We start from the raw sequence: 26,924 nt of genomic DNA, 5'->3' as shown, positions 1-26,924 counted from the left end.
CAGAGTATTTTAGGACAGAACCAAGGGTGATAGAAGAGGACTCCTGGGATTTAAGAGCAGGATCCTCCAGCATCATTAGAGACAGGGCAGCCTGGGTGGCTCAGCGGTTTAGGGCCGCCTTCAGCCCAGGGCCTGATCCTGGGGTCCTGGGCCCACATCAGGCTCCCTGCATGGAGCCTGCTTCTCCCTCTGCCTGTGTCTCTGCCTTTCTCTCTCTGTCTCTCATGAATAAATAAATAAAATCTTAAAAAAAAAAGAGAGAGACAGGCCCTCAGGATGGATCTCAGTGAATATTCTATTTTTTTAAAGATTTTATTTGTTTGTTTGTTTGTTTGTTTATTTATTTATTTATTTATTTATTCATGAAAGACACAAGAGAGAGGCAGAGACATAGGCAGAGGGAGAAGCAGGCTCCATGCAGGGAGCCCGATGTGGGACTCGATCCAGGGACCCCAGGATCACACCCTGAGCCGAAGGCAGATGCTCAACCACTGTACCACCTAGGCGTCCCTTCAGTGGATATTCTAGCAGGACCAGGGTGAGAAAGGAAAACAAATACAGTTTCCTCACTAAGTTGAACACAGATTTACCATGTGTGATGGTTACTTTCAGGTGTCTACTTGGCGGGGTGGGGCCCCAGGCCCCAAATGGTGGGTCAAACATCACTTGGGATATTTCCACGAGGGTGGACTGGGATGAGATTTACACTGAAATCAGTGGGCTTGGGGTAGAGCACGCTGCCCTCCAGAGTGTGGGTGGGCTACCGCCCAGCAGCTGGAGGCCTGACCAGAAAAAAAAACAACTGACCTCTGCTCAAGGGAGAACAAGCTCTGCCAGCAGATCGCCTTGGGACTCCATCTGCAAGAGCAGCTCCCCCAGATTCTCCGGCTTGCTGCTCTGGGACTTGACCTGCAACACTTTACCTAGTTCCCAGCCGGCCAGCCACCCCTATCAAATTTTAGGCTCGCTAGGCCTAAATCACGTGAGGCGATTGCTTAAAATAAGTCTCCTTTCTATATATAAATATATGGGCGGTACACAACATTCCAGCATAATGGAGGCATTGTAGCCACAGTGTGGGCTGGGGGGGGACTCGAGGGGGCCTCTAAGCCTGAGAGCAATATATCCTGGGACCGAGTTATTAAGGCCATATCAGGAGATACTAAAGAAGTGGAAGGGACACACTTAGGGAACGGGTCCCAAGGAGGAAATTTAGAGGTGTCTGGAGAACTTTCCCTGTATCAAGGGCTGGTGAAGGGGTGCGGGGTGGGGAACGTTGTATAATGAGGTAAAGCAGGGGACCCACTGAAACCTTCAAAGTTTGGACTCCCATAGTGTTGGGCTCTCAACTCTGTCATGAATTCGCTGGGTGGATGACACCCTCAAAATCGGAAAACAGGGAGCAACAGAGAAAGAGACAAAAAAAAAAAAAAAAAAAAAGAAAAGAAACAAAAAAGTTTCAAGACCCAGTGTGAAACAAATACTCCAGGAGGCTGGGCGCTGGGCCTGGGGTGTGCCCTGCAGCTGGGGGGCGGGGTTGGATATTCCCGAAGTCAGGGAGCAGTCTCCGGACAGGATGTGAGAGAGGAACTGGGGTCTCCAGTCACGGGAGCCAGCTAGGGCTGCAGGAGGGAAGGGAACTTCGCTGTGGTGAGCAGAGCTGGGCCCCAGCCGAGGGAGGACGGGCAGGGTTCTGGGCTTCTGGGTCTGAGGGAGGAGAGGTCTGGGGTCCTACACGCTGGGTCTGAGGGAGGAGGGGGCCCGGCCGGGGCTTCAGATCTGAGGGGGTGGGGGCAGGATTCTCTGCTCTTGGGAGGAGAAACTAGGGGCCTGGACTCCTGGGTCTGAGGGAGGAGGAGGCTGTGGGCTCCCACTTCTGGTCTTGAAGGCAGGAGGGGGCTGAGGGCTTGGACTCCTGGGTCTGAGAGAGAGGCTGGAAGCCCTGGACTCCTGGGTCTGGGGAAGGAGGGGGCAGGGGGTTCCCACTTCTGGTCTTGAGGAAGGAGGGGGCTGGGGGCTTGGACTCTTGGGTCTGAAGGAGGAGGGGACCAGGGTTCTTGGATCTGAGGGTTTGGGGGCGGGATTCTCGGCTCTGAGGGAGAAGACACTAGGGGCCTGGACTCCTGGGTCTGAGGGAGGAGGGGCTGGAGGCCCTGGACTTCTGGGTCTGGGGAAGGAGAGGGCTAGGGGTTCCCACTTCTGGTCTTGAGGGAGGAGGGGCCTGGACTCCTGGCTCTGGGGAAGGAGAGGACTGGGGCTGGGGGTCTACGACTCCAGGGTCTGAGGGAGGAGGGCTGGAGGTCCAGATCCCTGAGTCTGAGAGAGGAGGCGGCTGCGGGCAGGACCTCTGGGTCTGAGGGAGGAGGGGCTGGGGCTCGGAATCCAGGGTCTGAGGGAGGAGGAAGAGACGGGGCGGAGCTCGGAGACAGGACTCTCAGCCTATCCAGGCTCTGTAATTAATTAACCCAAAAGGACCAAATGAAGGGGTGAAAGTTCGCGGAGGAGGAGGCAGGGAGGCCAGCCTGAATCGCGGAGCCCCGGGGCCCCCAGGCGGGCGCGCGTGCTGGCCGAGCCCCTCGGGCGCTGCGGGAGGAGGGGGCGGGGCGGGGGTCGGAGCACTCACGCGCCCGCTCCCGCCCCAGGTCTCCCGCTCAGGATGGGGGTCTCTCGGCCTCGGTCCTGGGGGCTCGGTTTCCTGCTTTTCCTGCTGCCGACCCTGCGCGCAGGTGAGCGGCCCGCGGCGGGCGGCGGGGAGGGAGGCGCCGGCGGCCGGGAAGGGGCGAGGGAAGCGAAATCGGAGGGTTCACTGTGGGCGGGCACGACGCCTTCCCGGAGCGTCGCTCTCTCGCTCTTCTTCCTCCCTCGGTGGCCGTGTCTGCGGGCCACCTGTTCGCTTCTGTCCGGGGGACTGTCACCCCCCCACCCCCGGGTCTGTCCTCCTCTCTCTGGGTCTGTCCCCACTTCTGGGTCTTCTTTTCTTTTCTTTTCTTTTCTTTTCTTTTCTTTTCTTTTCTTTTCTTTTCTTTTCTTTTCTTTTCTTTCTTTCTTTCTTTCTTTCTTTCTTTCTTTCTTTCTTTCTTCATGCGAGACACACACACACACACACAGAGAGAGAGAGAGAGAGAGAGAGAGAGAGAGAGACAGGCAGAAGGAGAAGCAGGCTCCCTGCAGGAAGCCCGATGCGGGACTCGATTCCAGGACTCTGGGATCAAGGCCTGAGCCAGAGGCAGATGTTCAGCCACTGAGCCACACATGTGCCCCAAGGGGTCTGTCCTTTCTCCCTGGGGTTGAGTCTTTCCTCTTTCAGGGCATCTGTCCTGCTCCCAGTCTCGGCCCCCGCCCTCTTCACCTGTCTTCCTCCAGCAGACAGCCATCTCTCCCTCCTGTACCACCTCACCGCTGTGTCCGCTCCTCCTCCTGGGACTCCTGCCTTCTGGGCCTCCGGCTGGTTGGGTCCCCAGCAGTATCTGAGCTACAATAACCTGCGGGCCCAGGCCGAGCCGTACGGGGCTTGGGTCTGGGAAAACCAGGTGTCCTGGTATTGGGAGAAAGAGACCACAGACCTGAGGACCAAGGAGGGGCTCTTCCTGGAAGCTCTCAAAGCCTTGGGGGATGGAGGTAAGATCCCCTGACCCCTGGGTCTGAGCAGGGAGGGCGCGGGGCTGCGGTTCCTGGGCCCTGCTTACCTGTATGTGGGCACCCCAGGACCCTACACCCTGCAGGGCCTGCTGGGCTGCGAGTTGGGCCCTGACAACACCTCAGTGCCCGTGGCCAAGTTTGCGCTGAACGGCGAGGATTTCATGACTTTCGACCCCAAGCTGGGCACCTGGAATGGGGACTGGCCTGAGACCGAGACGGTCAGTAAGAGGTGGATGCAGCAGGCTGGGGCAGTCAGCAAGGAGAGGACCTTCCTGCTCTACTCCTGCCCCCAGCGGCTGCTGGGCCATCTGGAGAGGGGCCGTGGAAACCTGGAGTGGAAGGGTGAGCAACCTTCAGAAGATTCCCTGATCGCCAGGGAGCTTTCCATCCCCACACCCCCAGTATAGGCCTCATCTTCTTACCCCAGCCTCTTCCCCAGGCTCCGGGCCCCCACTCCTCCCCAACATGTCCCCAGAGCTGCCCCCACTCCCCTCCCACACACAGCCCTCCCCTGGCTCTTAGAGACCTCTGGACATAGCTCACGTTCCTCATTCTGGGCCTGGAGGCCCCGAGTACCAGTGGCGTCTGGCCCTCTCTTCTGCCTGCTTCACTCGGCCCGACGGGCTCACCCAGCGTTTGCTGAACCATACTGGCCCTCCCATTTCTCTACCTCTGCCATCCTCCATCAGTTCCTCTGGTGTCACAGCCAGGGAGATTTTCTTTGACCTTCCTCCACATGTCAGGTTCTTTTCCTCCTTAGGGCTTTTGCACCTGCTGTGCCTTCTGCTTGCAGTTCTCTTCCTTGGGATCCTGGCATGACTGGGTCCTTCTCATGCTTTAGGTTTGACCTAGGATGTCAGACCTAGGTCAGTGTCTTCAGCAGGGTCCTCCTTGATCACCCTGGCTACAGTGTGTCCCCATACCACCCCCATTACTGTCTCCCATGCCATTGCTTTGTCCATTCATTCACTATGGTGTCTTTGTTTTTTCTTTTTTATTGAGCTGTAACTCACCTATCTAAAATACATGGCTCAGTTAAGTTTAATGGAGGCCCATAAACCTGCGTGTCAAGATCTAGAACATTTCCAGCACCCCACAAGACTTCCTTGTGTCCCATTCCATACTTCCTAAGGTTAACAAGTGACCTGATTTTTATCACCATGCCATTGCCCAATTTTGAACTTCAGATGACTGTGAGCGTGTGCTGCTTTGTATATTGTAGTGTAGGCACCAGATTAGTTTTAGTAGGTAGTGCTAGAGGCTTTTCTCAAAGGGGTTGAACCCATTTCATAATCCCACCAGCTGTGTAGGAGAACTCCAGCTGCTCCACAGACTTGCCAGAATTTGATATTGTCTGCCTTGAATTTTTTTTTAAGATTTTATTTAGGGGATCCCTGGGTGGCTCAGTGATGTGTCTCTCTCTCTCTGTGTCTATCATAATAAATAAATAAATAAATCTTTTAAAAAACATAAAGATTTTATTTATTTTTTCATGAGAGACACAGAGAGGCAGAGACATAGGCAGAGGGAGAAAGCAGGCTCCATGCAGGGAGGCTGACGTGGGACTCGATCCTGGGTCCCCAGGATCATGCCCTGGGCCCAAGGCAGGCACCAAACCGCTGAACCACCCAGATGTCCCTGCCTGCCTTCATTTTAACCATTCCGACGGGTGTGTGCTGGTATCTTACTGTGATGCGTTTTTCATTTCTCTGATGATAAGTGAGAATTGGGTCGGGATTTCAGGGTCATAGGATTGAGCCCAGCGTCAGGCTCCATGCTCAGCAGGGAGTCTGCTTGGGATATTCTCTCTCCCTCTCTCTATGCCCCTCCCCTCCCACTCTTTATCTCTCTCTCTCAAATAAATATATATATTTTTAAAGATTTTTATTTATTTATTCATGAGAGACACGCACACAGAGGCAGAGACACAGGCAGAGGGAGAAGCAGGCTCCATGCAGGGAGTCTGATATGGGACTCGATCCTGGGACTCCAGGATCACACCCTGGCTGGAAGGCAGGTGCTAAACCGCTGAACCACCCAGGGATTCCTCTCAAATAAATAAATCTTAAAAAAAAAAAATCAGAGGGGCACCTGGGTGGTGCAGCCAGTTAGGTGTCTGACTCTAGGTTTTGACTTAGTTCATGATCTCAGGGTTGTGGGACTGAGCCCTGTGTCAGGCTCTTAGCTCAGCATGGAATCTGCTTGAGATTCTCTCTCTCCCTCTGCGCCTTCTGCTCAGGCTCGAGCTCTCTCTGAAATGAATAAATAAATCTTAAAAAAAAATCAGATAAATGAGTTGATGACTAGTGATGGTGAGTACATTTACATATTATTGGCCAGTTGAACATTCACTCTTTTGGAGTGATTGAGTTATTTGCCCATTTTAAAAATTTATTTATTTATTTATTTTTAAAGTTTTTATTTATTTATTCATAGAGACACAGAGAGAGAGAGAGGGGCAGAGGCACAGGCAGAGGGAGAAGCAGGCTCCATGTAGAGAGCCCGACGTGGGACTCTATCCAGTGTCCCCAGGATCAAACCCCGGGCTGCAGGTGGCGCTAAACCGCTGTGCCACCAGGGCTGCCCATGCCTATTTTTTTTTTTTAAGATTTATTTATTTATTCATGATAGACAGAGAGAGAGAGAGAGAGGCAGAGACACAGGCAGAGGGAGAAGCAGGCTCCATGCCGGGAGCCCGAAGCGGGACTCGATCCTGGGACTCCAGGATCGCACCCTGGGCCAGAAGCAGGCGCCAAACCGCTGAGCCACCCAGGGATCTCCTGATTTGCCCATTTTAAAAAAAAAATTTTAATTTTTATTTATTTATGATAGTCACACACAAAGAGAGAGGCAGAGACACAGGCAGAGGGAGAAGCAGGCTCCATGCACTGGGAGCCCGATGTGGGTGGGATTCGATCCCGGGTCTCCAGGATCGCGCCCTGGGCCAAAGGCAGGCGCTAAACCGCTGTGCCACCCAGGGATCCCATGATTTGCCCATTTTTAAGCTGCATTTAAAAATATATATATTTTAATTTTTTATTCATGAGAGACACACACAGGCAGAGACACAGGCAGAGGCAGAAGCAGGCTCTATGCAGGGATCCCGATGTGGGACTCGATCCCCGGCCTCCAGGGTCACACCCTGAGCCGAAGGCAGACTCTCAACTGCTAAGCCACCCAGGCATCCCTGAACAAAAGTTCTTAATTTTAATGAACAATTCATCCATATTTTATGTGTAGCTCTTGTGTGTGTGCTCTTTAGGAAATCTTTCCTCTTTCAAAGGTATGAAGGTATTCTTTTATGTCTTCTAGAAGCTTGGTTGATAAGTAGCTTTCGTATATAACTGTGTGATCCATCTTGAGTTAATTGTATGTGATGGTGTGAGGTAAGGGTTCAATGTTCATTTGTCCTTCATGGATCTCCAGTTAATGCAGCATCATTTCTTGCAAGACCACCATCCTCTCTCCTCCACTGGAGATCCGAAGTAGATGGATCCCACATTCCCCGCCCCCCCAAATTAGATGTAGATCTGCTCTTTGTTGTTGTTGTGTTTTTTTAAGGTTTTATTTATTTGACAGAAAGAGGGCACAAGCAGGAGGTGTGGCAGGCAGAGGGAAAGAGAGAAGCAGGCTCTATGCTAAGCAGGGAGACCAATGTGGGGTTCGATCCCAGGACCTAGAGATTATGACCTGACCTGAAGGCAGACACTTAACTGCTTGAGCCACCCAGGTGCCCCAGTTTTGCTTTTTAAAAAAAAATTTAAAATTTTTTCCCACCCAAAAAAAAAAATTTTTTTTTAAAAGAATTCACAATGAATGATGTCACCTGGACCTGGACTTTTACCTGTTGAAAAGTTTAAAATCATGGATTAAAATTGTTAAATCACTATAGGACTACTCCAATTTTTTATTTCTTGTGTCAGTTTTGGAAGGCTGCATCTCCCAGGCATTTGTCCAGTTCATTTAAATTTCAGATGCGCTGCTATATTTTTCATACTATCTGCCTACCGTCTTTTAACAATAGGGTCTGTCTTATTTTACCTCCTCACAACACTTTCACAGTCTATTTCTTTTTTTTTTTATTTAGACACTGATAGTGGTCTCTCTCCCCTTGTTAGAACCCGGGCTCCTTGAAGACAGGGACTTCTGTCTGTCTTGTTCGCTGCTGTGTGCCTAGAAGGGTGTCTGGCACGTGGTTACTGATGCCCCGTATGTGTCTGCTGTAGGAAGGAATGGGTGAGAGGTGGATACCGTCACTGTAGATTGGTGGGGTCTCTATCCCCTTAGGTCAGTCCCTTTACATTTCCTACTGTATTCTGCAGGCTCAGCACAGTGCAGGGCACATGGTGGGACCTACTGGGTATAGTGGAAGGAATGGAGGCTTCTGTATGTCCGTATCTGGCCTTCACTAGATCTGGCCCTAGGGGTTCATGGGCTTGGGGCTCAGGTCTGTCTGCCTGTTTGTCTGCAGAGCCACCCTCCATGCGCCTGAAGGCCCGACCCGGCAGCCCTGGCTTTTCTGTGCTCACCTGCAGTGCCTTCTCCTTCTACCCACCGGAGCTACAACTACGATTCCTCCGGAATGGCCTGGCAGCTGGCTCTGGTGAAGGGGACTTTGGCCCCAATGGCGACGGCTCCTTCCATGCCTGGTCTTCACTGACAGTGAAGAGTGGCGACGAGCACCACTACCGCTGCCTGGTGCAGCATGCAGGGCTGCCACAGCCCCTCACTGTGGAGCTGGGTGAGGTCCTGCTGAGTGATGACATCTCCTGTTTCTGGTTGCCTTTCATCCTTCTTGGGTCTGACCACCTTCCACCCCACTGCTGCTGGTCCTCCTTGAGTCTGCCTGCCTTCCATCCTGCTGCTGCCAGCCTCACTGAGTCTGACCAACCATTAACTGTGGAAAGTCCTCCCTAAATTTCACCACTTTCCCTGCTGCTGCTGCTGCTGCTGCTACTATTCTGATCATTCGTTGTCTGCTGCTGCCGGTTGTCACTAAGACTGACCACTGAATGGCTCAGCTAGCCAGTCCCCTACGATCTGACCTACTGCTCTGTGCCCGCCCTTCCTCTCCGGAGTCAGAATACCTTGCACCCTGCTGCTACAGGTCCCTTGGCTAGTGTGACTGAGACTCATCTTGCTGTGGCTGGTTCTTCTAAGCAACATGGGGGCATTCTGCACAGACCCAGAACATCTGCTGATGGGCTTTCCCTCTGCCCCCACCCATTCCCCAGAACCTGATCTTGGGAATTTCTGAGGCTGGGAGGGACTGACCACCCCCAGTCTCCTGCCCTGACTCAGATGGGCTGGGCAGTCCCTTCAGCATCTCACATCATTCTCTGGCCACAGAATCACCAGCCAAATCCTCGGTGCCAGTGGTTGGAATCGTCATTGGCTTCTTGCTGCTCACGGCAGTGGCTGTGGGAGGAGCTCTGCTGTGGAGGAGGATGAGAAGGGGGCTGCCAGGTGCGGAGCAGGAAGAGGGAAAGAACTGGAAACCTGCAAAGAGAGGGAGACACAGACCTGGGGGTGGGTGGCACATCCAGACCAGAAAAGGACAGAGATGCAGAGAGGTGGGGGACTGGAGGGATGAAACAGAGACTCAGAGGGGGACAGAAGCCTTGGAGTAGGACAGAGACTGGGAAAGACAGGCCCTCTCATGGAGACAGGTGTGGGGGAGAGGCAGTCAGGAACCCAGAGGATTTCAGATTCTGATGACCCCCCCTTCCTCTTTCCTCAGCCCCTTGGATGTCTCTCCGTGGGGATGATGTAGGGGCCCTCCTGCCCACTCCTGGCGTGCCCAAGGATGCTGACTCTTAGGATATAAATGCATTCTCAGCAGCTGCCTGATGATCATCCCCTATCCTGGCTACTATCAGCTAATGTAGTCAGTCTCCTTTCATGCTGTGAGACCTCCTGGAATCCTGGTATTTCTGAGCCTCCGGAAAGAGTCCTGGGCCCAATGACCTTCTGGATTTCTCCTGTGGTCTGCCTCAGTTTCCCCTCCTGATGATCATGGCTCTTTTCCACCTCCACATATAAACACGAGTTTGGGCCCGAATTATTGTGTTCTTATCATTTCAACTTTTAGGCAGGGGGCAGTAGGACAACAAGTGGGGGGAAGGAATAGCTAAATCCTGAGCTTCAGATCTCTCCAGAGGCTAACATATTGCCGTCTGGGAATATGCCAGTTTTGTATACCAAGTCCCGTCTTTTTCATTCGTAAGCTTCACAGATATTTACCGAATGCCTACACTGTGCCACGCATTTTGAGGAATTCCTGGCTGGAGTCTGAACTGACTCCTTGGGTGGAGCGGAAGAGAAGCACTGTTCCCTTGAGGGAAGGAGATGCCTGGCCCTTGGTTCCCGTCTTTCTTAAAACCATGCTGACAAAGAGAAAGATAAAAATACACCTCCCCAGCTGCCTGGCTGGCTCAGTCAGAAAAGCATGGGACTCTTGATCTTGGGGTCCTGAGCTCCAGCTCCACCTTCAGTGTAGAGATTACTTAAATAAATAAACTTAGAAAACAAAAAAAAATCTCCCCCCTCCAAAAAAAAAAAACAACACCCAAAACACCTCCCAAGACGCTTCGGAAATAGAACTGCTGGAGGTGGTCGGTGGTCTGCAGGGCGCTCGGATGCCTGCCGGGAGTTGTAGTTCTGGCATCCGCGGCTCTCCGGGGCCTCCCACCCGCCTACCGGGGGAAGGGGCGGGCGGAACCTCGGGGGCCGCGCTCTTCTCTGTGGACGTGGCGTGGGGAGCCCGCCGCCCGCCCGGAGGTCACCGGCCCCGCCCCCTGGGGGTCCTCTTGAGCTCTCATTGGCTGGGGGCGGGGCCTCTGCGCTGCTGGAGGCGGGGCCTAGCTGGACCGCAGCCAAATTGGGCATCTTTTTCGGAGAACGTAGAGCCGCCTATGTAGAGCGAAGTGAAGCTGGATAAACTGGTAAAGGGAGGCCAGGGCGGGTGGCTTGTCCCGGGAGGACGGCTCGGGTTCTGTCGGGTCGATAAATTGGGTCCGGGCTGCAAGTAAGCCTGGGGGACCTGCATTTGCTCTCTGGCCACGACCCCGCCCCATACTTTGCGTGGGAAGTGCGCCACGTCTCCCGCTTGAACCCCCACCCCCCTCCACTAGAGGCTCTGGGACCCGTCTGGGACTCTCAGGAGCTTCCCAGTCCCTTACCTCTGGCTTTGCCTCTGAGAAGCCCGCCCCCCTTTTTCCCATCCCCGGCTCTTGAGCCCTAAACTTTGCAGCCAACTGTCTCTCTGTTTTGTCTTATGTCTCTCCCCGCCTCCCACCCCCATTCTCCCGTCCTCTCTCTATTCTTTTTCCCGTGACCCCTAACTCCTAACCTCCACCGCTCCCTAGGGACCGATGATGTGGCGACCATTACTTCTGCTGCTGCTGTTGCTGCTCAGACGCGGGACCCAGGGCAAGCCATCCCCTGACGCAGGCCCTCATGGCCAGGGCAGGGTGCACCAGACGGCCCCCCTGAGCGAGGCCCCTCACGATGATGCCCACGGGAACTTCCAGTACGACCATGAGGCTTTCCTGGGACGGGAAGTGGCCAAGGAATTCGACCAGCTCAGCCCAGAGGAAAGCCGAGCCCGACTGGGGTAGGAGAGAGATGGAGAGGAGGATCAGGGCTGTAATTTTAAACAGGAAGGGGAGGGGAGGCCTCAGTGAGAAGGTAAAATTTGACCATGTGGATATATGGGGAAATAGCATTACAGGCGGAGGGAACTGTAAGTGCAAAGGCCCTGAGGCAGGAGCAGGCCTGATATTTGAGGAACAGTGAGATTCGTGTGGCTTCAACCTAGTGAGTGAAGAGGAGAAGGTGGAAGGTGATAGAGAAGGAACAAAGAAGTCAGGGCGTTTTAGCGTTTCTCTTAGGGAGGCCAGAGCCATGGGAGGGCTCTAAGCAGAGGGAGGATGTGAGCTGGCTTAGGTTCCAACAGAATCCTTCTGCTTGCCTTTGGGGAACAGACTATAGGGAACAAGAAGCAGGGAGCCAGTGAGAAAGCAACTGCAGTAGTCCAGATGGGAGACAGGAGACAACGGTGATTAGATCGGAGTGGAGAGAGTGATGGTAACAGGGTCTGCTGGGTCAGAGTTTGTGCACAGATGGCACTGGGCAAAAGAGGGAAGGAGGAGGAAAGGCAGAGTGATTGGCTAATGCATTTGGCATAAGATCACTACAATGCCTGGCATTGTTCTAAGTGCTTTACAAGGGTTAATTTATTTAATCCCCACAACCATGCTGCAGGGTAGGTTCTGTTATTTATCCTCCATTTTACGGAGGAGTAAACTGAGGCACGGTTTTTAAAAAATGTTTGCTTTCTCTTTTTTTCAGATTTTATTTATTTATTCATGAGAGATGCAGAGAGAGAGAGAGAGAGAGAGAGAGAGAGAGAGAGAGACAGGCAGAGGGAGAAGCAGGCTCCATGCAGGGAGCCTAACGCGGGACTCTATCCAGGGTCTCCAGGATCACACCCTGGGCTGAAGGCGGTGCTAAACCGCTGAGCCACCCCTTTGTGTTTTTTTGTTTGTTTGTTTTTTGTTGTTGTTTTTTAAGTGACTTGTCCAGGTCATAAAGCCAGCAAGAGGAGGTGGCACGATTTGAACCCAGACTATCTGGCTGTGGAGCCCACTCTCTTAACAACTTGAACCTCAGGCTAGGGTGTGAGTCCTGGGACTCCAGCTACCCATCAGAGTAGAGAGAGCCTGGCACGGGACGGGGCAGCGACCTGGGCAGGGCCACCTCAGAGTTGACCCTGGGAACTGGGTTGGGGGCTTAAGGACTGTGACCTAGAGGAGCGCTCCATGTGGGTTCTGTGAGTGGTTGGGTAAGGACCCAAACGGTGGCGGGGAGTGGTCGGGGGAGTGGGGAGGGGGCCTGGGAGCAGACAGGGGCGTCCCGAGAGAGGGTGCAGAGGAAGGGCCTTCAGGGACTAAGTAGGCGACGACAAGGTGCACAGAATCCGGCCGGCGCATGGGGAGGGGAGTGTGAAAGCCAGAACCGCGGGGTTGCGGGTGATGGCCCTAGGGCAAAGCCCGAGACGGTCTGGAAAAAGTAGGGGAAAGGGGCGGGACGCAGCATAGGGTGGGGCTGGAGGGGGCGGGCCCTGAAGTCGCCCGCGCAGCCAGGCAGGCGGGGCGGGGGGCGGGTTTGGAAGACTTGCCTCGGAGACTGGCCGGGGGGTGTGTGTGGCGATGACCATCAGAGTTCAGAGAGAGTCTTGGGATAGGGGACCTGCGGGCGAGGGGCGCGGTGTAACACCTCCTCCCTGTCCCCACCTCAACTCGGACCAACGAGATGGAGCTAGTAAGGGTCGAGGGGTGGAGTCAAAGTGGAGAGTGTGGCCCTGGATTGTCGTAGGGCCTTCCCCCAACCAGGGCGTGTGGAGGACCGCAGCGCCCGCCAGGGACCCACTGGGTGTGGACTCAGGGGGCGGAGCCCTGCGCTGGGCGCGACCCCGGGGTTGACAGGGGTCTCCCCTCAGTGTGAGGGCGGCCCCGGGACCGGTGATTTCTACCCTATATGGGGGTGTGTCTTGAGTGGGGGCGTGATTCCCGCAGGGGGGTGGGGCCTGGGCGGAGGCGGGTCTCCGGGTGGGCGGGGTCTGGGTCTGACTGTGCCCCACCCCGACTCGCAGGCGCATCGTGGACCGCATGGACCGCGCGGGGGATGGGGACGGCTGGGTGTCGCTGGCCGAGCTCCGTGCTTGGATCTCGCATACGCAGCAGCGGCACATACGCGACTCGGTGAGCGCCGCCTGGAACACGTACGACACGGACCGCGACGGCCGTGTGGGTTGGGAGGAGCTGCGCAACGCCACCTATGGCCACTACGCGCCGGGTATGCGGCGAGACCCTGCTCCTGCTTCCCTCAAAACACACACGTGGTGACCCTGACCTTTTTGACAGCCTTATCCTGAGAAGCTTTAGCCTATGAAACAGAATCCCTAACCTTTGGGGCGCCTGGGTGGTTCAGTGGTTGAGCATCTACCTCTGGCTCAGGTGGTGATTCTGGGGTTCTGGGATCGAGTCCCACATCGGGCTCCCCGCAGGGAGCCTGCTTCTCCCTCTGCCTATGTCTCTGCCTCTATCTGTGTGTCTCTCATGAATAAATAAATAAAATCTTAAAAAAAAGAATCCCTAACCTTCTACTCCAACTCTTTTTTTTTTTTAAGATTTTACTTATTTATTCATGAGAGACACGGAGAGAGAGAGGCAGAGACACAGGCAGAGGGAGAAGCAGGCTCCATGCAGGGAGTCTGATGTGGGACTCGATCCCAGGACTCCAGGATCAGGCCCTGGGCTGAAGGCGGGGCTAAACCGCTGAGCCACCCGCGCTGCCCCTACCTCCAAATCTTGATCAAAGTCTACCCACTTCTAGTACCCCATCACCCTGAAACTCCCAGTCCCTGATCTCTGGCTTCTCACTCTGGCGTCCACGACCTCTATAACCACAGCTGGGGGATCCTTGATCGGGGACATCTACCTCCCATGCTCTGTCTTCCTGACCATTGATCTCTGATCTCTCCTCCTGAGAACCCCAAATCCATTTACTCCATCTCCTAACTGCGTTCCCTCCTGTCTATTCTCATGCCCTAGCCCTGCAACCCCCCGCAGTTCTTGTTCTCTTCCTCCTAAACCCTCCCTCCACACCCCTCCTCCAGCCTGTCCCTCATATATCCCCAGAGGGGTCTTTCCACACCCAGAGTTGACCCTGATCCTTCCCTGCTCATGGCTTCATGGCTTCCCAGTACCTACAGAGGAGACTCTCAGTTAATCAGTTCTGGCTTTCTTTTTCTGCGTTTTCTGGCCAGCCATATGGATCTCCTATAGTTTCCCTGAACTCAGTGAGCTATTCAGACCTCCACATTCTGCTCATACTGTTTTCTTTGTTGACAGAAACCTGTCCTATAACCTGAGTCCATATAACTTACTGCACCAGAGGGGATCTTGAGGCCCAAAGGGCCCGTGTCAACTCAGAGTTCACCATTCCTGGCTGCATGACTTTGGGCCAGTTATTTCCTGTCTGTGGGAATCCGTTTTTTCCTTCATAAAGTGAGAATAAATACAAGAACACTCCTGACTTGCATTTTGTAATAATCAAATGCAATTCTGTACATAAAGAGCTTAGCATTTAATAAACTCTCAGGACAAGGTTGCTAATATATACAATGAATATATATTATTACTAGTTCTGGGGAGGCCTTCCTGCCCTGACTTTACTGAGTTGGGTCCTTTGTTATATTTTCCTTCAACCTGCTTGGTGTTCCCACCATGAAAGCACACCTGACCAAGATCTCCCCTTCCCCAGGTGAAGAATTTCACGATGTGGAGGATGCTGAGACCTACAAGAAGATGCTGGCTCGGGATGAGCGGCGGTTCCGGGTGGCGGACCAGGACGGGGACTCGATGGCCACTCGGGAAGAGCTGACAGCTTTCTTGCACCCGGAAGAGTTCCCGCACATGCGGGACATCGTGATAGCTGTGAGTGAGGGCCCAAGGGGCCTGCTCTCCGCTTCCCACCTCCTCCTGGGACCTGGGCTTCTGATGTCAGGGCCACCTTCCACTGCTTACCTTGGGGGATCCAGTCACCTGGTCCTCCAGCACCTTCCCCAGGGAACCCAGCCTGCAAACAGATCAGTGGAGGGTAACCTCTCCTTTGCCCAACAGCTGACCTCCCATTGTCTGATCACTCTTGGTCCTGCCTTCCCCTTCCTGTGCTCCCATTTGGAGTTGGGGCACCAGCCTGAAAACACATCCCCCAGAAATGCCTTGGGGAACCTTAATCCTGGGCAAACCTTATCTCAACCCCACACATGGAGTATCTACTCTGAGGCCATTTCTGCTGGCCTCTGTCTTCTTATTCCAGTATAATTTTTTTTCACCAATTCCTTTTTTTATGATTTTATTTATTTATTCATGAGAGACACACACAGAGAGAGAGAGAGAGAGAGGCAGAGACACAGGCAGAGGGAGAAGCAGGCTCCACACAGGGAGCCCATTGTGGGACCCAATCCCGGGACTCCAGGACCACAGACCAGGCTGAAGGCAGGCGCTAAGCCGCTGAGCCATCCAGGGATTCCCCACTTTTTTTTTTTAAAAGAGGGATATTGTGAGGGGGGATAGGCAAAGGGAGAGGGAGATAGAAATTTTTTTTTAAAGATTTTATTTATTTATTCATGAGAGACAGAGAGGCAGAGACATAGGCAGAGGGAGAAGCAGGCTCTTTGCTGGGAACCTGATGTGGGACTTGATCTTAGGACCCCAGGATCATGCCCTGGGCTGAAGACAGATGCTCAATCATTAAGCCACCCAGGCATCCCGAGAGAGAAACTCTTAAGCAGATTCCATGCGCACCATGGAGCCCAATGCGGTGCTCAATCTCATGACCCTAAGATCATGATCTGAGCTGAAATCAAGGGTCAGACACAATCAACTGAGCCACCTAGGTGCCCCAATAGTGGAAAGGTTTTTTCCTTCTTTTTTCTTTTCCTCAATAGACTTTTTTTTTAAATTTTATTTATTTATTCATGAAAGACACAGAGAGAGGCAGAGACAGAGGCAGAGGGAGAAGCAGGCTACTCTCAGGGAGCCCAATGTGGGACTTGATCCCGGGACTCCAGGGTCACACCCTGAGCCAAAGGCAGACACCCAACTGCTGAGCCACCCGGGCATCCCATAGACCTTCATTTTTATTTTATTTTATTTTTATTATTTTTTTAAAGATTTTATTTTTAAGTAGTCTCCACATCCAAGGTAAGGCTTGAACTCACAACTCTGAGATCAAGAGTCACTTTCTTTGCTGACTGAGCCAGCCAGGCACCCCAGAGCTTGATTTTTAGAGCAGTTTTAGGTTCACAGCAACACTGGGCAAAAAGTCCACAGATTTTCCATATTCCCCTCTGCCCCCACACTCACAAGCCTCCCCCACATCAACATCCCCCACCAGAGTGGGACACTTGTTACAATGGATAGACCTACAATGACACATCTTCACTACCCCAAAGTCCACAGCGCACATTAGGGTTCACTCTTTTTTTTTAAATTTTTATTTATTTATGACAGTCACACATAGAGAGAGAGAGAGAGAGGCAGAGACACAGGCAGAGGGAGAAGCAGGCTCCATGCACCAGGAGCCCGACGTGGGATTCGATCCAGGGTCTCCAGGATCGCGCCCTGGGCCAAAGGCAGGTGCCAAACCGCTGCGCCACCCAGGGATCCCAGGGTTCACTCTTAGTAGAAGGATTAATATCCATTTCTACCATGCCTAACTTTTTGCAAATAATTTTTTTAAGATTTTATTTAATTATTTTGAGAGAGAGAGAGCACAAGAAGTGGGAGCAGTGAGGGAGAGGGAGAAGCAGACTCCTGATGAACTGGGAGCCCGATGTGGGGTTCAATCCAGGATCCTGGGTTCATGACCTGAGCCGAAGGCAGATGCTTAACCGACTGAGCCACCCTGGTACCTCTTTGCAAATTATTTTATAAGTGTAATTATATGTACATCTAAAATGGCTACATATTGATGTGTTTAAATGCCCAAAGGATGCAAAAAAAGGTGGATAATCCTCTGCCCTCCTCATCTCATCAGTCCTATCCCCCAACCCCGTCCCCACAGGTAACCCCTTTCGTATGGCTCCATTTCCAGAGTAGGTTTGAGAGTCTGTGGCAAGCCTGTTAGGATCAAGGGCTCTCAGGCTAGAAGGCCTGGGTTCAAATCCCAGCCCTGCAGCTTCCTGGCTTTGTGACCTTAGGCAAGTTATTTAACCTCTCTGGATCTGTTCCTCATCTATAAAATGGTGGTACTGATAATTATCCCTACATCAAGGCTGGTTATAGGGCTTAGATAAGTTAGTACATGTAAAACTGCAAAATTAACTGGTGGTAAATGTTCATTGTGTCACTTTACACACACGTCAATATAGCTACAGGATAAAACTTCTAGCAGTGAAATCACTGGCTCCACTGGGATGTTCATTTGCAATTGTTTTGGATATTTTGTTTTGTTTTAGATATCTCTAAGGCATTTTACTGACTTGGTGTGTTTACCTTTGAGGTGGGGCTTCCAGCTGGTTCTAGAGATGACTATGATCTACAGAGGAGAGATGTTGTTAACCCAGCCTCCTTGAACCAACTAGACTCCCCATCCTACAAGGCCCTATGTCCCTCTTTGTAGCAGATAATGTCGTACTACCTCTTTACTCTCCTGAGTTGAGATTTTTTTTTTTAAGATTTTATTTGACAGAGAAAGCACAACCAGGGGGAGCAGGAGAGGGAGAAGCAGACTCCCCACTGAGTAGGGAGCCTGACGCGGGACTCGATCACAGGACCCTGAGATCATGACCTGAGCCGAAGGCAGATGGTTAACCAACTGAGCCACCCAGGTGCCCAAGATTTTTTTTTTTAAGATTTTATTTTTTAAATAAATTTAAACAGACTTTAAGGGCGCCTGGGTGGCTCGTGTTTGAGCATCTATCTGCCTTTGGCTCAGGTCGTGATCCCGAGGTCCTGGGATTGAGTCCTGCATTAGGCTCCCTGCATGGAGCCTACTTCTCCTTCTACCGGTGTGTGTGTCTCTCTCTCTGTGTCTTTCATTAATAAATAAGTAAAATCTTAAAAAGAAATTTTAAGTGATCTCTGCATCCAATGTGAGGTTCGAACTTACAACCCTGAGATCAAGAGTTGTATGCTCTACTGATTGAGCCAGCCAGGCAGTGAGACTATTTAACAGATTCTGATTGAATGTGCCCTCTGTGGCAGAGGCATCGTGGTAACACCCTTACCTAGGCATTAGCTTGATTGAATCATCATGGCAACCCTATGGGGGTGGGCTCTGCTCTTCATTTTACATAGGCAGACACCTAGGCATAGAGAGGTGAGGTGACTAGCCTGAGATGATCCGGAGGTGAAGTGGCACAGCCTGGATTTGAAGCCCAGCAAGCAGTTGAATCCATGGCCCACACCAGGGGTCAGCAAACTAACCTGCAGCCCACAGCTTGTTTTTGCAACTAAAATTTTATTGTAGTGTGGCCACACCCTTAAGCTTTCATGTGCCACAACCACAGAGAGTTGAGTCAGTTCAACAGAGGCTCTACAGCACCCAAAACCAGATCTGTTTCCTCTGGCCCTTTATGGGAAAAGTTTGCCAAGCCCTTGTCTAAACTCTGCTGTCCTCTTTCACATTCATGGATATCCAGTGTAATCTCCCCACACACAGGATTTCAAAACATTACTGTTTGCCCCGACTATCTTGTATAAAGCAGAAACTAAGGGAGAATCACTTCTAGGGGTGTCTGTCTGGGTGGGTCAGTCAGTAGAGTATGTGACTCTTGATCTCAGGGTCATGCATTCAAGTCATACATTGGACATGGAGCCTACTTTAAAAAAAAAAGAAAGTTACTTAAGAGAAATAATGAATTTTGGGGCTCCTGGGTGGCTCAGTTGGTTAGGCACCTGACTCTTGATTTCAGCTCAGGTCATGATCTCAGGGTTGTGAGACTGAGCCCCATGTTGGGCTCTGTGCTCAGTGTGGAGGCTGCGTGTCACTCTTCCCCTGCTTGCTCTCTCTCTAATAAATAAATAAAATCTTTAACAACAACAACAACAACAAAAAGAACAGGAATTTCAATATGTTAGTGTTGTAGAGTTACCAGATTTATCAAATAACAAAGGGCATTCAATTGTACTTGAATTTATAACAAATAATATAAAAAATAAAAATATAAAAAATAAAATTTTATATATCTCACACAGTATTTGGGACATACTCATGTTAAGAAATTCTCTGAAATTCAAATGAACTTTGTCCTATAGTATAAGTATATTCTAAATTTTGTGTGGGGCCATACTTAAGCTAAACAATTACTAGGGGATGCCTGGGTGGCTCAGAGGTTGAGCATCTGCCTTCGGCTCAGAACGTCATCCTGGAGTTCTGAGATCGGGTGCCGCATCAGGCTCCTGCATGGAGCCTGTTTCTCCTCCCTTTGCCTGTGTCTCTGCCTCTCTCTGTGTCTCTCATGAATAAATAAATAAAATCTTAAAAAAAAACCAGAAATATTAGTTGTTCATCTGAAAGTTGGATGTGAGTGAGCATCCTATATTTTTTTCTGGCAACCCTAAGATGTTGGAGCTTTCTTTCCAAAGAAGGCGTAGTGGAGTGTCAGGCCCTACACCATCTTAAAGTGAGTGAGTTTGAGCATAAAAGTGGGAAACAGAAGCTATTTGCTCAAGAAGTGGAGAGAGAACCATGAGTGGAGGTATTGTGTGTGTCACAATGATGTGTGTCACACATCACCAAGTATGTCATGTTCATATGCAAAATGGAGCTGGGGTCTGGGTTCTGCTCAATGGGAAGAGGCTTCTGCCCTTGGAGAGTGTTTGCTGTGGGGTGTGAGAAAAGTAGGGATGCAGGACAGGTCTCTTTCTGTGGAAGCAGCCTGTGCATCACAGGACATCTGGGTTCCCTGGCCCCCATGCACTAAATAGGGGCTCATTACACACCCCAGAAAGCCACCCAACCCCTACCCCCACTACAGGACAGGTTGACCCCATTGAGACTGCTCCCAAGCCTGGTCACACAGCTGAGCCAGAGCCAGATTCCCAGAGGGAACCTCACATCCCAATCCCAGGGCGCCAGCCCTCCTCAGGAGCCAGCACCAATGCCTGTCTTTCCCCAGGAAACCCTGGAGGATCTGGACAAGAACAAGGATGGTTACGTCCAAGTGGATGAGTACATCGGTGAGTGAGACCTGATCCCCTTCCTGAGGATGCCTGTCCTCCCCCAAACAGCCCAATGTATACACCCATAGGAGACCAATGGCCCTCTTAAAGTGGGGGCAGGGGCATTGCTTGAGTTCATGTAGCCACCAAACATTAATGGAGCACCTACTGTTTGCTTAGCCCTAAAAGCATTTATCCATTACCCATCGTCTGTCAGGCCCAGCAAACATTTATCGAGTACATATATTTGTTGGGTCTAGCAAATCTTTACCAAGCACCTACTATGTGCCAGGCCCAGGAAACGTTTATCCAGTACCTCCTGTGTGCCAGACTCAAAAAAGCATTTGTTAAGCACTCATGGTGTGCTGAGACCAGAAAACATGTATAGAGCACCTACTGCATGTTCATGGTTGAGGATACAGCAGATATCATAGACCAGGTTCCTTCCTGGGAGGGTCTGGAGTATCTACAAAATCGGGCCTCAGCGGCTGCATTAATTAAGATTTAGAAATCAAGGAGCTTGTCTGGAGCCTGCCTTTGCACAGCAAAGGCTGTGTCTCCTGTTACTCAGAATTTGGTGGGGGAGGCTTGTGACACGCCCAAATTTCCTCTTGGCCATGCCTCTACCCATGCCTTCAGGGGTAAAGAACTTTTTTTTAAGCTTTTTTATTTATTTATTCATGAGAGACAGAGAGAAAGAGAGGGAGAGAGAGAGAGAGAGAGGCAGAGACACAGGCAGAGGGAGAAGCAGGCTCCAAGCCTGACCTGGGACTCAATCCCAGGTCTCTAGGATCAGGCTCTGGGCTGAAGGCAGCGCTAAACTGCTGAGCCAGCTGGACTGCCCAGGGGGTAAAGAATATAGTTGAGGAGAAAGCTGTTAAATATGGATATTTTTACAAGTTTGAAAACATTTTTCTTTCTTTCTTTCTTTCTTTCTTTTCTTTCTTTCTTTCTTTCTTTCTTTCTTTCTTTCTCTTCCTTCCTTCCTTCCTTCCTTCCTCTCCTCCCTCCCTTCCTTTCTCTCTCTCTCTCTCTCTCTTTCTTTCTCTTTCTTTCTTTCTTTCTTTCTTTTTTTAAATTTTATTTGTGAGAGAGAGACAGACAGAGATAGTGAAAGAGAGAGAGAGAGAGAGCACAAGGAGGGAGGCAAGGAAGAAGCAGAGTTCTCGCTGAGCAGGGAGGCATACACGGGGCTCAACCCCAGGACCCTGAGATCATGACCTGGGCCGAAGGCAGATGCCCAACCAGCTGAGCCACTCAGGCACCCCCGAAAACATTTTTCCATAGCATGTTTTTATGGAACAAACCCTCAGGCAAGACATTTTTATTTGAGCATTATTTATCTTTTTTACATCAGTGAGGAAGATAGAAGATAGAAGTCTTTTTTTTTTTTTTGTAAGAAAGAATTCAGGCATCATCACCAACAAATGGTGCAATATCACGTACCACATGCTAGACTGTTCTGAGTGGTTAACAACTTTTAACCCGACAAGATGGGTATCGATCCTACAAGATGGCTATTTTTTTAATGATTTTATTTATTTATTCATGAGAGACATACAGAGAGGCAGAGACACAGGCAGAGGGAGAAGCAGGCTCCCCGCAGGGAGCCCATGTGGAACTCAATCCCAGGACCCTGAGATTATGACCTGAACCAAAGGCAGACACTCAACTACTGAGCCACCCAGGTGCCCTAAGATGGGTATTATTACACCATTTTACAGATGAGGAAGCTGAGGCCCAGAGGGACCCAGTTACTTGTCTGGGGTGGAGCAGGATGACAGTCCAGGGTCCCACCCTGACCTCTAGGCTGCTTCCCTTCCCTCTAAGGGGTCTAGAGAAACAGATGCAGGTGGGACCCCAGGGTTCCCCAGGAAAACGTAATTTGACATCTGTTGAATGGTAGATGGAAGAGCATGAGTCAGGAGAATGGAAGGGGCACCTTGGGCTCTGACCCAGGCTGGGGGACAGGTGGTGTGTCAGGGAAGGTGGGAGGGGTGGGGGTGCATTGTGTTTAAGGTGCATTCTGCTCACTCTGGAGCCTGCATGCTTCCCACCTGCCACCTCCCAGCCATGGGCCCAGAAATGAATTCCTTGACCTTTCTCAGCCTTGGCTTCCTTACCTTTAAAGGCAATGGTAGTAGAGCAGCCAAGAGATAGAATGACATCTAGTCAACCATGATGCCTGTAGCCGATGACTGCTAAAGCGGAAGGTGGTAGATGTTATTCAGCCATAAAAAGAGAGGAAGTACTCACACAGGCTACAATGTGGGTAAATCTTCAAAACAGTGTGCTAAGTCACCAGGTCCCACACCTGAAACGAATGTAACATTGTGTGTCAGCTACACTTTAACAAAAAAATAAAAACACCACGCCAAGTAAAAGAAGCCAGCCAAAGGGGTCATGATATTCTTTTTTTTTTTTAAAGATTTTATTTATTTATTCATGATAGACACAGAGAGAGAGACAGAGGCACAGGCAGAGGGAGAAGCAGGCTCCATGCCGGGAGCCGGATGTGGGACTCTATCCTGGGTCTCCAGGATCACGCCCTGGGCCGAAGACAGGCGCTTAAACCGCTGAGCCACCCAGGCTGCCCGGGGTCATGATATTCTTGTATGACTGCATTTATATGAAATATTCAGGATAGGAAGATTCATAAGAGACAGGAATTAGATTACTAGTTGCTAGGGGCTGAAGTGGGGGGGGATGCAGAAAGGAGTCACCTCTTTTTTAATTAAAAAAAAAAAAGGTTTTATTTATTCATGAGAGACACAGAGAGAGAGGCAGAGACACAGGCAGAGGGAGAAGCAGGCTCCCTGCGCGGAGCCGGATGCAGGACTCTATCCTGGGACTCCAGGATCATGACCTGAGCTGAAGGCGGCGCTAAACCGCTGAGTCCCCTGGCTGCCCAGGGAGTTGCTTCTTAATGGGAAAAGAGTCTCCCTTTGGGGGGATGGAAATGTTCTGGGTGGATGTGGTTGCTGCGAATACTGTGAAGATTCTAAATGCCACTAATGGTGGCTTTATGTTATGTGCTTTTTACCACAATTTAAAAATTGTTTAAAGCTCATTTATTTATTTAAATCTTTAAATTTTTATTTATTTATTTAAGTTATCTCTCCTTCCAACATAGGGCTCAAACACACAACCACCACCCCACCCTTCAATCAAGAATCAAATGCTAGGATACCTGGGTGGCTCAGTGGCTGAGTGTCTTTCTGCTTTTCCCCGCGGGGAGCCCGCTTCTCCCTCTTCCTATGTCTCTCTCTCTCTCTCTCTCTCTGTGTGTGTGTGTGTGTTTCTCATGAATAGATAAAATCTTTAAAAAACAACAATAACAAAAACAAAGAGTCAAATGCTTTTCCAACAGAGCCAGCCAGACACCCCTTATTTTTTGTTTTTATTTTTTAAGCTTACGTTTTGAATCTTTGTAAGTTTTTCTCCACAAGTTAGAAAACCTACAACAGGGATCCCTGGGTGGCGCAGCGGTTTGGCGCCTGCCTTTGGCCCAGGGCGCGATCCTGGAGACCCGGAATCGAATCCCACGTCCGGCTCCTGGTGCATGGAGCCTGCTTCTCCCTCTGCCTGTGTCTCTGCCTCTCTCTCTCTCTCTCTCTCTCTCTCTCTCTCTGTCTCTCTCTCTGTGACTATCATAAATAAATGAAAATTAAAAAAAAAAAAGAAAACCTACAACAGCTCCCGTCTACTGTTGCCATCACTTCCTGGAAGAAAATATGACTTAGAACCACTAAAAAAAAAAAAAGGTGGGGGGTGCTCTGCACTCACTGTTCTGGAAAGCTTACTGAGTGTCCAGCGCCTGCTCTGTCTTTGGTGACATCCTTGTGACAGCTGCCTGGCCTGGTCCCTGAGGAGAGGAAGGCATTCTGTACTTATCATGGTCTTGGATCTGGTATAGAGACCTTCATATTTTTTATTGGGTGGTAATGTCTTCCAAACCCATCTGTGGGCTGCTTTCTCCCAGACAGCCTCTAGGGGCAAGGTTAGGGGAAGAGTTTTTCAAACGTTTACAAGTAACTGAAACAAATGAGAGGCTCCAACAATCTTGAGTGAAGTTCTTATTTATTTATTTATTTATTTATTTATTTATTTATTTATTTATTTAAAAATTTAAAAAATTTTAAAAGATTTTCTTTATTTGAGAGAGCATGAGAGAGAGAGAGAGAGAGAGAGAGAGCGCAAGCGCATGAGAGCCATGAGGGTCAGAGAGAGAAGCAGACTCTCCACTGAGCAGGCAGCTGGATGCGGGGCTAGATCTGGATCTGGGGGACTCCAGGATCACACCCTGAGCCAAGGGCAGCTGCCCAACCAACCAAACAACCCAGGCACCCCGATTTTTTTTTAATTTAAGTTCAGGGACACCTGGGTGGCTCAGTGGTTGAGTGTCTGCCTTTGGCTCAGGGCGTGATCCTGGGGTGCTGGGATCAAGTCCCACATAAGGCTCCCTGTGGGGAGCCTGGTCTCTCTCTGCCTGTGTCTCTGCCTCTCTCTGTGTCTTTCATGAATAAATAAAAAGTAAAATCTTAAAAAAAAATTAAATTCAATTTGCCAACATGTAGTATAAGACCCAGTGCTCATCAACATCACGGGCCCTCTGTACTGCCCAGCACACAGTTCTTAAAGTGGGGTGAGCTGTTCTAAGGGTTGGGGTGTGACTGTGTGCGCTGCACAACAAGGGACACACAGCATTTCCTGTGTGTTATCAGGCCAACTGACTGACAGCTAGTTGAGGAAATGATCCATCAGTCAAGTCATTTTCCTTGTGGCAGGGCGATCACCTGTCAGTCCGGTGTCACTATCAATCCTATTCAAACAGAAGAGGGAACCGAGGCGAGAGAGAAAGCAAAGGGGGCAGCCCGGTGTTCTGGGGTCTGGGATGGGGTCTGGGGTTGGGAGGTGTCAGGGCAGGGATGGAGCCTCGGGGTGCCCACCAGAACTGCCTGACGTCGCCCCTTCTCGCCTGGCCCAGCGGATCTGTATTCGGCCGAGCCCGGGGAGGAGGAGCCGGCCTGGGTCCAGGCCGAGCGGGAGCAATTCCGGGACTTCCGCGATCTGAACAAGGATGGGCGGCTGGACGGCAGTGAGGTGGGCCACTGGGTGCTACCCCCGGCCCAGGACCAGCCGCTGGTGGAGGCCAACCACCTGCTACACGAGAGCGACACGGACAAGGTGCCCCAGGGGGCTGCTGTGCAGAAAGGCCCAGACCCGGGCCCCCCAGACCCAGGGTGGGGGTAGGGATGGGGGGGAGGGGGCCTGTTAGGGCAGGGATTAAAAGAGGAATAGAGAGACCCAGGGAGGGAGTGGAGGAAAGGTAGGGGACAGGGACCCAGAAAGCCGTGGGCTGGAGAGGTTCAGAGAGGAGTGTCACAGGCAGAGCCCCTTGTCCCCCCTGCTGACCTGTGACCCTCCCTCCAGGATGGGCGTTTGAGCAAGGCCGAGATCCTGAGTAACTGGAACATGTTCGTGGGCAGCCAGGCCACCAACTACGGCGAGGACCTGACACGTCACCATGACGAGCTCTGAGCCCCAGGCCCCAGGGCGCCTGCTACGAGACTTGTAGCCCGACAGGGTGACCCAAGGAGGGGCCCCCGTGGCCAGACCCCCCCTCCCCATCTGGACCTGTAGCATGTGGACACCTCTATCCACCCTGTGTCCCTCTGCCCGAGCTCTCAGGGACACAGCAGGTCAACTTCTCCAAGACACTGCAACACCCCCAGCCCTTCCCACCCCACCCTCAGGAGGCTCAGAGACCCAAAGGGTAAGTGAACATCTGTTTCTCATTGGCAGAATCATCCAGCCCAGCCCAGGGCTCCCCTCAATACTAAGCTCAGGCTCCAAGAGCCTCCACTGAGCACCCCAGCTCCAAATCTGAGCCTCAGATCACACAGCAGAGAAACACTCCCCCTCACTGGCCTCAGACTCGCCTGCCCCCCGGCCCTGCCCCCAGGATGCCTCCTCTCTGCCAGGGAGGCAATAAACTCCAGTGCTGGGGCCTCGTCTCTGTGTCTCTAAGGGACCTTGGGGAGGAATTGGGGGCTGTCGCTGGGGATTGAGGGGCTGTGGACTGCAGGGTTCAGAGATTCGAAGAGGGGGCTAAGGGGGTTGGCAGGATTTGAGGGCATTCCTGGATACAATAAAACTAGGCAACTGGACTCAGCGGGGAACAAGCCAGACGGACGGCTCTGCCCTCTCGAGAGCACAGGATGGCAGTGCTCCGTTGAGTGGCCAGGAGGGGCCTTACTGGCGAGCAGAATGAGGAAGTAAGCCCTGGGGAGTCCTGGAGGGAGAGCCAGAGGGCAGAAGGAACAGCAAAGGGCTCTGAAGCCAGAGTGTGCCCCCTGTGTGTGCGCAGATCAACCAGGAGGCCAGTGTGGCTGGAATGGAGTCAGCAAGTGAGAGAGGAAGGGAGGTGACCGAGATTAGGTCATACAGGGTCTTAAGGAGAGGAGTAGATGTGAGCCACCTTGCTGCTGAGTTGGGACAGAAGGACAGGATATTATGGGCCCTTCATGAGACCTACTCGTTAAATTT

At 51.5% G+C, this 26,924-nt stretch overlaps 2 protein-coding genes across 7 annotated transcripts; both read left to right on the top strand.

The window, feature by feature from the left end:
- Positions 1-1,552: 1,552 nt before the first annotated feature.
- On the top strand, positions 1,553-9,700 carry FCGRT (Fc gamma receptor and transporter). 5 transcript variants are annotated; one of them, XM_055310761.1, is made up of 7 exons: positions 1,553-1,650; positions 2,643-2,726; positions 3,367-3,618; positions 3,706-3,981; positions 8,111-8,380; positions 8,989-9,105; positions 9,380-9,700. In XM_055310761.1, exons 2-7 carry the CDS (start codon positions 2,657-2,659, stop codon positions 9,457-9,459), a joined length of 1,065 nt encoding a protein of 354 aa, XP_055166736.1. In that variant the 5' UTR covers positions 1,553-1,650; positions 2,643-2,656; the 3' UTR covers positions 9,460-9,700. The 5 variants fall into 5 exon arrangements, with proteins under 5 accessions (XP_055166736.1, XP_055166734.1, XP_055166737.1 ...); XM_055310759.1 differs by having other exon boundaries at positions 3,364-3,618; XM_055310757.1 differs by lacking the exon at positions 1,553-1,650 and having other exon boundaries at positions 2,479-2,726; positions 3,364-3,618.
- A 784-nt stretch (positions 9,701-10,484) lies between these two features.
- Positions 10,485-26,385, top strand: RCN3 (reticulocalbin 3). 2 transcript variants are annotated; one of them, XM_055310763.1, is made up of 7 exons: positions 10,485-10,583; positions 11,007-11,254; positions 13,295-13,497; positions 14,968-15,140; positions 20,333-20,393; positions 25,363-25,562; positions 25,809-26,385. In XM_055310763.1, the coding sequence occupies exons 2-7, from the start codon at positions 11,013-11,015 to the stop codon at positions 25,914-25,916; spliced, it is 987 nt and encodes a 328-aa protein (XP_055166738.1). In that variant the 5' UTR covers positions 10,485-10,583; positions 11,007-11,012; the 3' UTR covers positions 25,917-26,385. The 2 variants fall into 2 exon arrangements, with proteins under 2 accessions (XP_055166738.1, XP_055166739.1); XM_055310764.1 differs by lacking the exon at positions 10,485-10,583 and adding an exon at positions 10,652-10,666.
- Positions 26,386-26,924: the final 539 nt, after the last annotated feature.

The sequence above is a fragment of the Nyctereutes procyonoides genome, unplaced genomic scaffold (assembly GCF_905146905.1).
Source record: "Nyctereutes procyonoides isolate TBG_1078 unplaced genomic scaffold, NYPRO_anot_genome, whole genome shotgun sequence".
Lineage (NCBI taxonomy): Eukaryota > Metazoa > Chordata > Mammalia > Carnivora > Canidae > Nyctereutes > Nyctereutes procyonoides.
The sequence above is the reverse complement of the archived record's forward strand: the minus strand, read 5'-3'. Positions and strand labels throughout refer to the sequence as shown.

Bases quoted from the DNA above. Each gene is read 5' to 3' on its own strand.
- FCGRT (XM_055310759.1), top strand. From the start codon at position 2,657: ATGGGGGTCTCTCGGCCTCGGTCCTGGGGGCTCGGTTTCCTGCTTTTC. The intron at 3,619-3,705 runs GTAAGATCCCCT...TGGGCACCCCAG, and splicing joins CAAAGCCTTGGGGGATGGAG to GACCCTACACCCTGCAGGGC. The intron at 3,982-8,110 runs GTGAGCAACCTT...GTTTGTCTGCAG, and splicing joins TGGAAACCTGGAGTGGAAGG to AGCCACCCTCCATGCGCCTG.
- RCN3 (XM_055310763.1), top strand. From the start codon at position 11,013: ATGATGTGGCGACCATTACTTCTGCTGCTGCTGTTGCTGCTCAGACGC. The intron at 11,255-13,294 runs GTAGGAGAGAGA...CCCGACTCGCAG, and splicing joins GAAAGCCGAGCCCGACTGGG to GCGCATCGTGGACCGCATGG. The intron at 13,498-14,967 runs GTATGCGGCGAG...CCCCTTCCCCAG, and splicing joins CTATGGCCACTACGCGCCGG to GTGAAGAATTTCACGATGTG.